Source organism: Diachasma alloeum, unplaced genomic scaffold (genome assembly GCF_001412515.2).
Source record: "Diachasma alloeum isolate Michigan unplaced genomic scaffold, Dall2.0 Dall_scaffold_00211, whole genome shotgun sequence".
Taxonomy (NCBI): domain Eukaryota; kingdom Metazoa; phylum Arthropoda; class Insecta; order Hymenoptera; family Braconidae; genus Diachasma; species Diachasma alloeum.
In genome coordinates this window covers 100456-115084 of record NW_021680376.1, presented here as the reverse complement: position 1 = coordinate 115084, position 14629 = coordinate 100456, and the positions used below count along the sequence as shown (strand labels likewise).

The 14629-nt window shown below is 37.6% G+C and overlaps 5 protein-coding genes across 5 annotated transcripts; 3 read left to right on the top strand and 2 right to left on the bottom strand.

The window, feature by feature from the left end:
- The first annotated feature begins 214 nt into the window (after positions 1-214).
- Positions 215-756, top strand: LOC107036842 (mitochondrial pyruvate carrier 2). The gene is made up of 3 exons (XM_015255053.1): positions 215-296; positions 352-493; positions 604-756. The coding sequence occupies exons 1-3, from the start codon at positions 215-217 to the stop codon at positions 695-697; spliced, it is 318 nt and encodes a 105-aa protein (XP_015110539.1). The 3' UTR covers positions 698-756.
- On the bottom strand, positions 723-4228 carry LOC107036840 (peptidylprolyl isomerase domain and WD repeat-containing protein 1). The gene is made up of 8 exons (XM_015255050.1): positions 4023-4228; positions 3706-3808; positions 3255-3451; positions 2886-3079; positions 2293-2630; positions 2018-2207; positions 1259-1831; positions 723-923 (listed from the first exon to the last, which is right to left on the bottom strand). Exons 1-8 carry the CDS (start codon positions 4117-4119, stop codon positions 780-782), a joined length of 1836 nt encoding a protein of 611 aa, XP_015110536.1. The 5' UTR covers positions 4120-4228; the 3' UTR covers positions 723-779.
- Positions 4229-4905: 677 nt separating this feature from the next.
- On the top strand, positions 4906-10459 carry LOC107036823 (CCHC-type zinc finger protein CG3800). The gene is made up of 3 exons (XM_015255020.2): positions 4906-5179; positions 6330-6588; positions 6706-10459. Exons 2-3 carry the CDS (start codon positions 6343-6345, stop codon positions 6928-6930), a joined length of 471 nt encoding a protein of 156 aa, XP_015110506.1. The 5' UTR covers positions 4906-5179; positions 6330-6342; the 3' UTR covers positions 6931-10459.
- Positions 10460-10616: 157 nt separating this feature from the next.
- LOC107036824 (39S ribosomal protein L14, mitochondrial) lies at positions 10617-11467 on the bottom strand. The gene is made up of 3 exons (XM_015255021.2): positions 11336-11467; positions 10985-11197; positions 10617-10902 (listed from the first exon to the last, which is right to left on the bottom strand). The coding sequence occupies exons 2-3, from the start codon at positions 11163-11165 to the stop codon at positions 10649-10651; spliced, it is 435 nt and encodes a 144-aa protein (XP_015110507.1). The 5' UTR covers positions 11166-11197; positions 11336-11467; the 3' UTR covers positions 10617-10648.
- On the top strand, positions 11448-14622 carry LOC107036822 (mismatch repair endonuclease PMS2). The gene is made up of 5 exons (XM_015255019.2): positions 11448-11833; positions 11918-12077; positions 12277-13499; positions 13666-14248; positions 14395-14622. The coding sequence occupies exons 1-5, from the start codon at positions 11732-11734 to the stop codon at positions 14397-14399; spliced, it is 2073 nt and encodes a 690-aa protein (XP_015110505.1). The 5' UTR covers positions 11448-11731; the 3' UTR covers positions 14400-14622.
- The last annotated feature ends 7 nt before the right edge of the window (positions 14623-14629 follow it).

Genomic DNA, 14629 nt, shown 5'->3' with positions numbered 1-14629 from the left:
TTCTGTTGAAGTGAAATTTTCATGGAATCATAAGTGAAAGCTTTCCAAGTATTTAACATGAATGAAGTCTGCAATTTTCTTTGAAATCCATCTTCTAAATTTTCAATCTCAAACAACTGAATGTCTAGTCCCGTGTATGAAGACATCTTCAATTGGGAAAAAATCAACTACCAATCTGTAGAATTATATTTGTAGACAAGAAAAAAAAACAATAATGAGTCGTTATCAGAAATTAATGATGCGGATATCATCACTTCTCCCCGAAAAAACACGAGCCACATTTCTCCACCCAGCAGGTAAACATCAATGAAAAATTGATTAAATTATTCTTTGAGCCTAACGATCATCTAGGGCCAACGACCGTATTTTTTTGGGCGCCGACCTTCAAGTGGGGGCTAGTGATAGCTGGGATTGGTGACATCAATCGACCGCCTGAGACAATTTCCCTGGCCCAAACGGCAAGCCTCATGCTCACTGGTATCATCTGGTCCAGGTTAACAAACTGAACCCCTCAATTTATCTCAAGAGAATCGATTATCAACCCTGAGAAATATATTGCAGATATTCCCTGGTGATTATTCCGAAAAACTGGAATCTGTTTAGCGTTAATGGCTTCGTTTCCATGACTGCTGCGTACAATTTCTACAGGGGGCTGATTTATCAGATGGAAAATCCATCATCTTCATCGAAGGATTGATAACGAGTGGAATAAAAATATTGCATGCAATAAAGACTTATTTAATCAATTCATCAGATTTTTTTTTGTCCAAAAAATTAGTTCATTTGACTGATACACTCACGATTCTGATGTCGTCGTACGGTTTATCTGTCTTCGGATTTGTTTTCACTTGACTTATATTCTGTACTACCTCCATTCCCTTGACGACGCGACCAAAAACTGTGTGCTTGTTGTCCAGCCATGGCTGTAAAAAATATTTACGATTATATTATTATCAATTATTTAATTCAAGGAAAATACCCGAATGTGCATTATTATTGAATAAAACAATAAATGTTCATCATTATTCTTTTTTCTCATTTTCTTTTTGTTTTGCAAAACTCAAGGACTCTTTCAAAATTGTAGGAAAACACAAAAATTATCTTTTTAGAACAGAACATCTTAAAGATGCCCAAAAACTCCCAAAATTTGTAGATCAGACTAAAATCAAATGAACGATAAAATTAAATAAATAAAATGAATTAAAATTCAATGAATAAATAAATCCTTTGTGCGCAAACAATTAAAACAAATGCTCACCGTTGGCGTCAAAGTAATGAAGAACTGACTGCCGTTAGTATTAGCCCCAGCATTAGCCATACTGAGAGTATACGGTCTATCGTGCTTGAGATGTGACCTGAACTCATCCTCGAACTCGCCACCCCAAATGCTCTCGCCCCCAGTGCCCGTGCCCGTTGGATCTCCAGTCTGAATCATAAAGCCCTTGATGACCCTATGAAAAATGTGGCTATTGTAGTAGCCATTCTTAGCATGAACGCAAAAGTTCTCCACAGTCTTGGGGACGTCCTTCCCAAACAGAGACACATGGATATCCCCCAGAGCAGTGTGAATGATAGCAGTGTCGTAAATCTTCTGCATGTTGGTGGCATCTGTCGAGGAGATGATGTCTTCCTTCGAGGGTTTCTCATTGAACACGTCTCTGTCGCACTCTGAGCCCTTGGAATCCTCAGGTTCACGTCTCGTGAACATAAAGAATCTGTTCTTTTTGTGTGCTGTACAGAATAATGTTGGGTCAGGCTTGTTGAGCTCCAGTGTAGGATTCTCAGATGCCTCCATTTCAACTGTTATTGATGCAGTTTTACGTGATTTACCCTAGAGAAAAATACAAATATACAGATGACAATTATTACTATTTATTGATCCATTATATTGCAGAGTTGAACAAAAAATTACTTGAACTATCTCATTAATTAAATTGATTTATAAACTAGCAATAAATGTTTTTCATTATCTATTAGTCACATTTCCATTAAAATTAAAGAATGAATAAATATATACCTGGAATAAAGCCAATTGCATTGGTCGAATGTTCTCAGGCTTCCCTAGTATTCGAATACAACGGCTTGTGTATAAATTTACTAATTTTATACCCAACATTGTACTATACATTATCATGTATCCTGATTCGTCGAATACTATATTGCCCAGGTTTGTTTCTGTTTTGTCTAAATCTCTTTCTACAGCCATTCTACAAAAAAAAAAATGAAATCACAGAAATTAGGAAATTAATACTATTGAGAAAAAACATGTGTATTTGTGAAAATAATGCAAACCTCCTTCCAAACTCCATATTAGGTAATTGTTGAGTAGTCTGTTGAAGCTGTGAAAACCTCTGCAACGACTCATCAAAGATTCTGTAAAGTTTTCCAGTCAAAAAATGAAAGACTCGAACTTTTCGATCACTGCTGAGGGATGCGAATTTCTTGCCATCAGGGGATATTGCCAGACAACACAAATGTGTCTTATTCTTCGCAAATTCGAACAGATCGGTATCCAATTTCGATTCGAATGCGACACACTTGGGGAATTGGTACTCTGATTTAGGGCCTGTCCAGTATTCCAGGAATCCTGATTGATCGATCGATATGCAGGTCTCGAAAACTGGATTGTACTGAAATACATGATGTAATAATGATGAAGATTTTTTACTTTTTTCAATGTTTAAGTTAAATTTTTGTAAATTATTCATTTTCACGTGATTTTATTTAATGATACGATTCTGTATTTAACTCTATGCTGTTGGGTGTCGATAAATAGCTAAATGAATACGTAAATAAATCAATGACTAAATGAATGAATAATTCGATAAACATGAGAAGTTTATGCCAATGTGGAGTAATGAAGGAGAATAAATGGATTTGCCTACCTTCATGACAACAACAGGCTTTTTGTGCAAATCCTCGAAGACATGCAGAGCTCTCTCAGTCGCTTGTCCATCATAGACATGTATTTTTGGGGAGTCTCTATCAGAAACAGCTATTGCAAATATCGCATCGCCAGATGTGTAGATCCACTCCACGCATGAAGGAACGTAATCAAACTTCATCATGTTGATCATGTCTGACGAAAATAGAGAATATAATTGCTTGTAAATAGATGCAAAAATTTTTGCATTTTTTTATATTGAAATTAAAGCAAGAGTAATGAATAAAAAAGGAAGAAGTAATTAAATTGGACTAAATCTTACAAGTTTTATAATGAAAAACTCATCAATTCTAAATTCAATTATACTCACCGAAATTTACGATATCAAAAATCTTTAGGGTTTTATCCAAACTAATGGTAGCTGCATAAACTCCGTTGTAACTAGCAGCTAAACCATGAATTGCCATGATATGAGCTCTAAAATGTTTAACGAATTCTATCAATTCATCCTGTTTCTTCCAGAATTTTACGTGGCCATCGCAACTTGCTGTTATTACAAAATTTGTTCTGGGGAGAAGAAGAAAGAATAATTAATTTCTTAGAATTAAAAGAGACAACAAAAAATCTTCTAAATTCCAATCCACTCTCCCCTCAAATTTGTTAGCATTGTATTTCGTTTCCAAAACATTATGATCCTGTGTGATGAGTTATTCGTCAACCATTCTTATTAATAGAGCAGAATAGAATACAGTTTTATATCTACCCAAGCATTATTCTTATTTTTATTTTTTATCTTTCATTAAATATCCAACAATACCTACTTGGTGACAATGATGTGGGTTACAACATCTCTATGCATATATGACTTCTCATAACACTCGCAGCAGGGTAAATTATCAACATAAACTTTCTCATACTCCAGAACTTGAAAATAAAAAAATTCAAAATGTATTATTGTTATTTCCCTTCGATTATACTTTGGCATTGTTTTGCAACCAACTAATTGTAATCCTAATAGAGTCAAAGCAACTTAGATTTCCAGATGAGCATTAAATAAATAAATAATTTAAAAAATTCATAATCACGTTCGTGAAGTGCGACTCTGACAGGTTAAACGATCACCCCAAAAACCCAATACCTTTTTGTTTTTTCACAGGTGCAGCTTCCGCAAGTTTGGGACCAACCCATTCATCATCACCCTCATCCTCCCCTGTTTCTCGCTTCTCCCCTGACATTTTCCTACTAAAATCTCCAAAATTAAAAAATCACAACTGTATCAAAACACTCGTCACTTATGCATCTTCCAACTTTTCAACGTCACCAACACACGTTCCCCTGACACAACCATTTTGGCGCGATCTTCCAACCCCGTCCCCCCATTGGCCCTTCCCCTTCTCCAATCTCCATCGATCGCCCATTTCTAATCGCCCATTGTACACCCCCCTCCCCCAAAAAAACCTCAAGGTCAATTTACAACGACATTCAACCGACGACGGAAGCCCCCCTCCGCCATTTTGCCACCCAACCCGAAAATAAAAAACCCATTCACCCTAGAAAACATCGGACCTCATGGAACAACTCTCCAAAAAAACCCTTGTTATTCACCCCCAAAGATCTCTCATCGATCGATCCCCCCCGGTCAATCTTATCCATAATCTACAAACTTTCCCCTTCCTCTCCCTTCCCCCCCCCTCCCTCCCAACGACAATCCGCGGCATCTCCGGCTTGGTAGCGACGTAATAAGTGTAGTTGCACACGGCCCTCCAACGCAGCCGGCTTTTCCACCGCTCCAATCACAGCCCTCGAAGTATCAAAATGGCACTGCAAAAGAAAATATCATCCCTCCAAGCCCCAAATAATCGATCAATTCTCCCTCCCCCTGCTCACAATGGTAATGTTAAATTATTCCGATGCAATAATGCCGATAAAAAGTGATAAACCTCGTCTCTGAATTGATTTTGAGGCGGCAATTGACTAGTGCAGTCTGACTGGTGGGGATGCAGGGGTTGCGTTCAGCGAATAAATCCAGTGGTGTTTGGCGGGCAGCAATACGCCGATTGGTCCTTCCATAGTTCTTGCTCTCCCCTGTTTGTAGCCGATGGTTGCTTACAGACGTCTGGCCCCTTAAAGCATCGGTACGTTTAACAAACCGACTAAAAATTACGTCGACTTAATTCCCACAAGCGCGTAATCATTAGCCACGAGTTCGTGTTAAATCATAACCAGAATTGACGTGAGTCAATAATCAAACAAATAAATAATAAATTGTTGGATTATTTGGAGGAAATCGTGAAGGTGAGTTTTTCATCAATTACCCTTGAATTACTGGTGATGTAGGGCTGATAAGGGCAACCCCCATAGACCCCATGATTTTTTACCATTTTGTGGACGGCGCGGTCATGATTTCACATGCGGAGAACCGGAGATCCCTCAGCCCCGCTCTCTCATTTTGTGAAACCCTACACGTGGTCGCGGTATCCATTGCTCCGAATTTCAGAAAATTGTGCTTTGATCCCCGCTATTCCCGGGTAATAATCCCTCCCAACTGCATACATTTTGTGGAATTTTTTTTTTATGCACCCCTTCGGCGCTCACGCGACTGCTCCTCCGTGTGGGTCTCTCTTTCTCTCTCGCCCTCTCTTCCACACACACACACGCACATCTCCGGTGGTTCATCTCTCTCTCTGGTTGAGTTCGCGTCTGTCGTTTTGCCCACTGAGAATTTTTTTTCCACACGAAAAGGAGTAAATGGATGGGTGTAATGGAGGCTGGGGGAGGGGGAACATATTGGACGAGTAAAAGTGATAAGAAAAAAAAATGGACTGGCCAGTTAGCGGCGTCCCTCTCGAATGCCATCTTCCGCGCCATTGCATGCTTATTTCGCGAAAGAGGGGGCGCGTGAGCCACGTTGTCTGGCGGATATTTGATGATTATATTGTTTCATGTGGTATTGTTGTTGGCTTTTTAGCGAGTATTTTCAGGTGAAATTCAGGGGCACGGGGAATTTATTGGTCTGGGGATATTATTTGATTTGTCAACAGTTACGGGGGACATTAAATCCGGCTACTTTGGGAGGACGCGGTGGGAAACACGTGTACCCTCCATACCCCCTCCCCTCGTGGTTCGATGCAAGATGCCATTTTCTTCTACACTCTGTTCCATCCTTTCATTACACAAATCATTTGTGATAATTTTTTTCTTTTTTTTCGTTCGGGATGATATTGAGAGACAAATGGATAAAAGAAAACTCAAAATTCTCTGGATTCTTTACATTTTGGATTAAATGATGAATGAATAGTCCTGTTTTGCACTCTGCGGCATTAGAATATATAAGTTGGAATATATTATAATAATATAATATAATAATTGTAAACATTCTTCAATAGTTGTCATTATTTTGTCAAGAGATTCATTGGAATAATGAGAAATTTATTCATCTCAACAGATAATCAACCATAATGAGTTCGAGCGCGTGTTACAAATGCAACCGAATGGGCCACTTTGCACGTGAGTGCCCCCAGGGTGGTGCTGGTGGTGGACGCAGCGATCGTGGACGTGGTGATCGTGACGGTGGTTTCGGTAGAGGCCGTGAGAAATGCTTCAAGTGCAACCAATTTGGACACTTTGCACGTGAGTGCAAGGAGGATCAGGACTTGTGCTACCGTTGCAACGGAGTTGGACACATTGCAAAAGACTGTCAGCAGGTAGAAAATGTTTGAGACTTTTACATTCAACATTTCAATGATTTTATTTTTTTAATTTATCTATTTTTCCATGCAAACATCAGACTAAAGATGCGTTTTTATTAATTTCCTCCAAAGGGACCTGAGATGAGCTGTTACACCTGCAACAAAACTGGTCATATTGCTCGTAGCTGCCCAGAGGGTGGCAACGATAGCGGTCGTTTTGCCCTTCAAAGTTGCTATAATTGCAACAAAACTGGTCACATTGCCCGCAACTGCACCGAAGCCGGTGGTAAAATTTGCTACGTGTGTGGCAAGAGCGGTCACATAAGTCGTGAGTGCGATCAGGACGACAGGAAGTAGAAAATACCCGTCAATATGTGCCAATCGCTGATTAAAATATGGCGATAAGCTGGTTTTTTTAGCAATGGTGCACACAGACCGACAACCGGACAAGAAAAAAAAAGAGAAAGGAAGAAAACAACATTTTTTTTTGCTAGATAGGGATGTGCGGACGTCCACTCGGGTCTTGAAGCGTATTTATCCGGTATTAAAACATAATAATGATGAACCACTAAAGGGTATCCTGCAAAACACAAGTAAATTCAATGGAATGATGAATAATAGAATGGTTAATGGCTCGAAATACTTTGCAATTTTTTTTTTTTTCGCTTCAGTGGGAAAATTATTCCTCTCCCACAACGACGTACCCCTCCTCCCCAACATTTTTCCCCCCTCAGCCATGGCTACTTGACGACCAATAACTCTTTGATTTCCTCTTCTCAATTCTCTTTTTCTTTATTTGTCTCCGAGTTTTTATTCCTGTTAATACCACTCACACGTGCGTCACCCGCACAAAATCAAACACAAGTTTTCATTTACTAGATTATAACATTTTTTTTTTGAGAAGGATTTGGTTTACACAAAGTCGAGTACTACACAATATGCGATAATTCAATTGGTTTTAAAAAGACGAAGGAAATGGAAAGAAAATCATAACGAAGAACCCCTAATACTTATAACCAAGACAAGAACATGAATAACGATGTTGTGTAATAATTATTAAAAAGAAAGGAAAATGAAGAAAAAGTGATGAAAGAAAAAAAACACATTGGATTTTCATCTCAACGTTTAGAATTATGAAGCCCTTATTCCTCATCCCCCCACCCCCTCCCCACCAATTTCATTATTAATGACCTCTCAATTTATTGCATTGATAGAAAATACTTGCATAATTTTTTTTATTTAAAAAAAAAACGATGCAAGATGTATGGATAATGAGTTTCACATGAAGCATATGAAACATGTGAAGTTGAATGATGAAAAATTTATTCGTAATAATTCGAATAATAACTCTTTAAAAAAATAGTTCAAGTCCGAGTTACAATTTTTTTCAGACTTTTCATGCATTTGGAAGTAATGAATTGTAATGGGGATTTAACAATAATAATAGAACAGAGTGTTTTTTTAGGAAATGAACACTGAATCCAATGAAACAGCGCTCTTAGGCTTCTTCTTCTTTTTCTTTAACTCTTCTGTTAGGAAGATATCGCAAATAGTAACTAGTAATATAATGATTATAATAATTAATGATTAAAAAGCAAAATGATTGTGGAAACGCTGGTTGATAGCGCATTTAATAATAAATTTGAAAACAATTAATACCTGCGGTATCCACGCATCTTGTATCTCTTTCTCCTTAACGAACAGTCCCGAGACGAGAATAATAACAAAATTGACTATTGATCGACGTGAGTAACGACTAATAAATTAATAACGATGATAGAAAGTCACGAGGAATAATAATAGATGAAAAAATCAATTGAGTAAAGATTTTCATGTGTGAGAAATCTAGATCTTAGATGTATTTGAAGAATAATGGAATAGGAATTAATGAGGATTTTGTAATGCTGATGATCATTCGTGCAATGGCGTGGGGATTATTGAAAATCACATTTCAATTTTTTCATCAACATTTCATTGGTTGCTTTGGACGAAATATTTCTTATGATTTTCTTCATTTTTTTACGAATTATAAATTCATAACGACAATTATGAAAAGAGTGTGAATTTTTCTTGGTATTAAAGAAGTTTTGAAAATGAAAAAAAAAAAGGATCATTGTGTGAAAAAAATTGTGTTTTCTATATTCTAAATGATGGAAGAGCGCCTAATGAAGATTTTGTAATGAGTTTTTACTTTAATTTTATTGTTTTTTTTATATCCTCACGCGTTAACTGAAACATACCTCGTTACTGGATATGTGTATATGTCTGTTGCACGTGTATATACATATATGTACACAGGGACGAGCAAGGAGCTGTATTTTGTACTGTAAAAAGATATATATACTCTGGTCGTTGCTGGTGACTGATTCCAATAATTGTGCATACATCGTGGTAAAGAGGAAGGGAATTGTATTCATTATTCTCTTAATGCTCATTATTTCAAAATTCATGAACAACGTGCAACGATCTATACCAATTGTTACATTCATCGTCATCTTTTAGAGGAAGTGGAAATGCAGGAGGAGATGAGTCTGGATGAATCATTGCGATACTATTTTTTAATGAGAATTGATGGTAATTGAGGAGCATGAGACGTACATTGAATTTATACTACAGTATCCGACGTGAAATAAAAGTTATTGACTCAGCGAATGATTTTTTTTTCCCACAGGCTAATTTTTTCGCATAATTCTTGGTAATGAAAGGCATTGAGTCGATATTTGCGGGATTTTACTATTGTTTCATGGCGTTAACAGGCCTTGGGAGTAAAAAAAAAATACTGAAATGCGGGGGAAAATTTGGGCCATGAATTGTTAGCCAAAAAGGGAAGAAAAAATTTGGAGAATATCGTGAAAAATTTGTTCTTTCCTGGGAATTGGATGGAACGAGTTAAAGGTGATTTGAAGAGGATGAATAATTTGAAGAAATGTTCAAGAGTTCGAAGTGATTGACTCGTTTGGGGCTACCATCTTGCTTGGATACCATGCCCTCTCTCTGTCGTGAAGGGCTTGTCAAATTTTTTTTTTAAATCCAACTCAATCTCTTCCAAATTCCTAATATAATCCCCTTTTCTTTAACATTCGACATTTTCAGCATTTGTGAATCCGTTTTTGTAAACATTTCTTAAAATTATTTATCCTTTCTTTAAAATTAATAAGTTTCTTAAGCCATGTTTCAGATTTCTGCATTCTCTATTGAGTTTGGCTGAGAATTCATGGCATATAGTTTTTCCTGCACTTCAGTATTTTTTTTTACTCCCGCGGCTTCGCAGCTCATCCTGAAGAAATTGAATGGGCCAATCTCAGACTACTCTCGTTTTATAAAAAATTCAAAATTAAGAATAATCTTGCCAGCAGCGACAATGTATATTACCTGTTTCCATATTTCTAACACCCAAGCGTATCTGAACTAGTGAATTGGGAGCACTAAATGTTTATAAAGGGATTAACCGGGAGTTGACATGTCGAACGATAACATTTTATACTCTTCATTAACTCTTTAGTCTCAGTAGACACTTGTACCGTATTTGCCATTTGTTTTTACTAAAAAGAGAGGAGACGATAGGAAAATTAAGAACAGTTGGTTGTTACGTTGAAATACAGCTTGACTGTTATGAATAGACTGATCAATTGATATTTTTTAACAACGATGGGCTGAATTTATTATCCTCGAGCAGCAAGTCAATCAGAGCCTAGCTACTTCTATTACCATTTCTAGAGATAGAATTTTCAAATGACTGGCTGGGAGACAAATTTATTCAAAATTACCTCACCTCTTTTCCAATGATTTTCCAACATTTATATTACAGTTGATTGCGATGTATTTGTTTGACTCAGATTCGAGGAGAAAGAAAAATTGTTCAATAATAAAAATATTAATGTCCAAATCTTCTATTTTGCCTAATTTATTCCTAATTGATTAGAAAACCCCGAAGAAAATACTTCAAAGAATTGCAACAGTGATAATTCCACTATTTTGGGGCATAACATATTATTCAATGAGAATTGCATAAAACAGAATACAAAGAAGAATAGAATAAACAATTACGATTACTCTTAACATGGATTTATTAATTCTATACAAATCGTGAGGCTATTGCAATTAATTTCGTGTAATCCGCACCCTTCGAATGCGTTTTCTCCTTCAAAATTGTTCTCAGTATGTGGGGAATGGGCACGTGAATCCTAGTACCAAGGGGAGTTCCACTGTCATCTATCAGAACGATGTTGTTGGAGTCGAACCTGGGGACTTTTGTAGTCTGCTTCTGCTTCAGACCCACGAGAATTCCTTTCTTCTTCTCACCTTTTATGGCAACTAAAACTCGATCCCCTACAACATTAATTAGAAAATTTGAATTGAGGATTTCATTAGGCCGTTTATTTTTGTATTCTTTTTGTTAAGAAAGACTCACCAATGTAACCAACTCCTTTTTTATTATAAATATGGATACATTTTGGTGGCTTTCCTTCCATCATAGCTTGCTTTCCAATTTCGCTGTTGTCGACTACTCTTAATCGAGATAATTTTCTTATTTCGTTCTGAATTGTGGTCGTGTGGAAGGCACGACACAATAATAATCCTTTCAGGCTCATGTTGATGAGAATGCTTTCATTTATATTCTCAGCTGTAACGAATGAATAGAAGATCAATAGACAATTGCAGAAACTCAATTTTTTTTTTTTGTGGAGTAAGTGATGATAGAGTTGTTGACAGTGATAATAAATCAATAAATGTTGAAGACTGTGAAATTTAGAGGTGTTACCTGCTTTATTTTATCGATGATAATAAGAAAAATTCATCAAAGGTTATGCATACACCACTATTCACAACACGAAAATATACACTAGTTTCGTCGATATATTATCGACATCTCCAAACTCTCCCTCCCTATCTTTAAAAGTGTTCTCTTCTACATTTGTACATTAACTATTACAAAAGGAGAATTTTTTAATCATAATAATGTCCATTAATGTCAATGATTCCTTGACAAATCTGAATAAATCAAAGTACAAAGAATAATGAGAAAGAAACGAAACGAAAATAAATTGACGTATCATTCGCCTCAGCTGAAGCTGGTCTCAGTGGTTTTGTTTACATCAAGAGAGTGACCAAATTGGAAAATATTATATTTTTAATAGACAGATCAGATCTAATAATTATGGCAGAAGAAACTGCAGATGAGCCAGTGGCAGTTTGCGAGCCCTCGAAGAAGATAAATGTCATCAGTAAGGAAGCAGTTCACCAAATCTGCTCGGGACAGGTGAGGTTATCAAAAAATATCTTCAATATAATATCATTAATCCTTTCATTTTTTAACGGATAAGAATTAAATAAATTACGTCAGGTGGTCCTGGATCTGGCTGTTGCGATAAAAGAATTGGTGGAAAATAGTCTTGACAGTGGAGCTACATATGTCGACATCAAGTTGGTAGATTATGGACAAACTTGTATTACAGTCAGTGATAATGGTTCTGGTGTCCTGGAGACTGATTTCGAAGGACTAGGTAATATAAATTTTCATTATGAAATAATGTCATTTTTCAATATCTCGTGACCAAATGATACAATTGTCAGTGAATCTCTTTTTAAGCTCTGAAAAAATACCTTATGGAAATGAAGTTATTAAAGATTAAAACAGGATTGCCCTATGCCGTTGTCTACTGAATACTTTTTTTAATTTGCCATTGTTCTCCACATTGCCAGGCCTCAAGCATCACACATCAAAGCTCCGAGATTTCTCCGATATCTTCGGGATCTCCACCTTCGGCTTCAGAGGCGAAGCCCTAAGTTCCCTCTGCTCCCTCTCAGACCTCAGCATAACAACAAGACACTCGACTGTTCCCCACGCCTTCAAGCTCCACTTCAATAAGAATGGAAACCTCACGAAGAAGGAGGTCTGCGCACGAGAGGTGGGAACAACTGTCTCAGTCAGGAACATCTTCAAGAGCCTCCCAGTCCGAGCAAAGGAGTTCCAAAGAAACATAAAAAAAGAATTTACCAAAGCCCTGCAGGTGCTCTATGGCTACTGCCTGGTGTCAACTGGAATAAAAATCACATGTTCCAACAATAAAGATGGGAAGACGAGTGTTGTTGTGAGCACCACTGGATCTGATGATGTCTTGATCAACGCATCCTCAGTATTCGGAAAAAAATCCCTCAAAGGAATTGAGAGGATCGATCTGGTCCAGCCTGACGAGGCAGTTCTGCAAGACTTTAATTTACCTGAAGACATTTCAGTGAACTTCTCCTGGGAATTCTACAGCAGCAGCTGTGAACACAGGATGGGCTGCGCCTCACCGAACCGCCAGTTCTTTTACATCAATGGAAGACCCTGTGTTCTCACGAAAATAAATAAATTGATTAATCATGTTTATCACAAGTACAACAACAAGCAGTACCCCTTCGTCTACTTGAACCTGAAGCTGCCACAGGAGACAGCAGACGTCAATGTCACCCCTGATAAGAGAACTATTTTCCTGACCCAGGAGAAGGTCATTCTGGCAGTTGTCAAGATGAGTCTCCAACAGAAGTGGAATAAAATGCAGGGGAATTACACGAGTTTGAGTCTCGATGAGATACAGAATTCTCTCAAGAGATCGTTACCAATGTCTCCGGTTGATCGACCTCCCAGCAAGAAGCAAATGGTCTCGGTGAACAAGTCTGAGGAGAAGGAGACATCTGTTGCTGTCAGTCGAGGGGATGATAGCAACAGATGTCATGTGTTTCCAACAGAGAAATTACCAGATATCGACATGGAAATCAATTTCAAATCGATTAAAGCTGCTGTTGAGCTCAAGAGGAGGAGGAGACGGGAGCAGAGGAGGAATGAAGATGTTGAGATTAAATACAGGGCTGAGATCGATACGAAGAGTGCAGATGCTGAGAGGGAATTGCAGAAGGGACTGACTACTGAATCATTCGCCAAGGTAAAAAGTGGGAAAGGAGATTTTTTTGAAAATGTTTTTTCATGAGTTGTCTTCCATATGAATATTGTAATTCTTATACTTTTGAAATTCTATCAAATGTCTATTAAAAAAATGGTAAAGAATGAGGAAATAATTAAATTTATCAATTGATCCTTTCATCTCGCAGATGAAAATCATTGGACAATTCAACCTAGGTTTCATAATCTCCCAACTAGACGCCGATCTCTTCATAATTGATCAGCACGCAACCGATGAGAAATACCGTTTCGAGAAGCTCTCAAACGAGACAAAACTAAAGACTCAGAAGCTTATAGCACCGAAGTCTCTGAACTTCACGTCATTGAACGAAACGATAGTCATGGAGAACCAGAACTTGTTCGACGCCAACGGTTTCACCCTGTCCATCACTCCTGACGCTCAACCAGGCCAACGAGTCCATTTGACAGGAATGCCAGTGAGTGGGAATTGGCAGTTTGGGGAGGAGGACCTCGAGGAGCTCATTTTTTTGATCAGGGAGGGGGGCACAGAGGGCATCAAGGACCAGACAATCCTCAGGCCCAGTAGAGTACGCTCGATGCTGGCGTCGAGGGCCTGTCGAGGAGCTGTGATGATTGGAAAAGCTCTCAATACTTCAGAAATGAGGAGATTGATCACTCAGATGGGGATGATCAAACATCCTTGGAATTGCCCTCATGGCAGGCCCACGATAAGACATTTGTTGTCACTTAAACTATTGAGGAAAATTCATGGTAATTTTTCAATATTCTGTAAATTTATCTTGAATTGTTTCGATGATGAGAATAATTGATCAAAACTCCACGGAATTATTTTCATGATGGACACTTATTTGTTCTCAAATTCGTAAAAAAAGTTTAAAAAGTTTAATAACTTGCAGATTAGGTCCATCAGGACCGCAGGAGCCCATGAAGAGACTATTGGTGAGAATATTGAACTTGTTTCAAGTTGTCATCCAGCCATAATAGGAAAATGATGAAGGAATAATTTGTATATTATATAATTTGTGAAACAATATTTTCAATAAAATAATGCCTATGAGGATGCTCAGTATCAACGATAAACTGTAAAAAAAAAAGATAAATGCACGGTTGGCTGGAATTTCGAATCTAGAA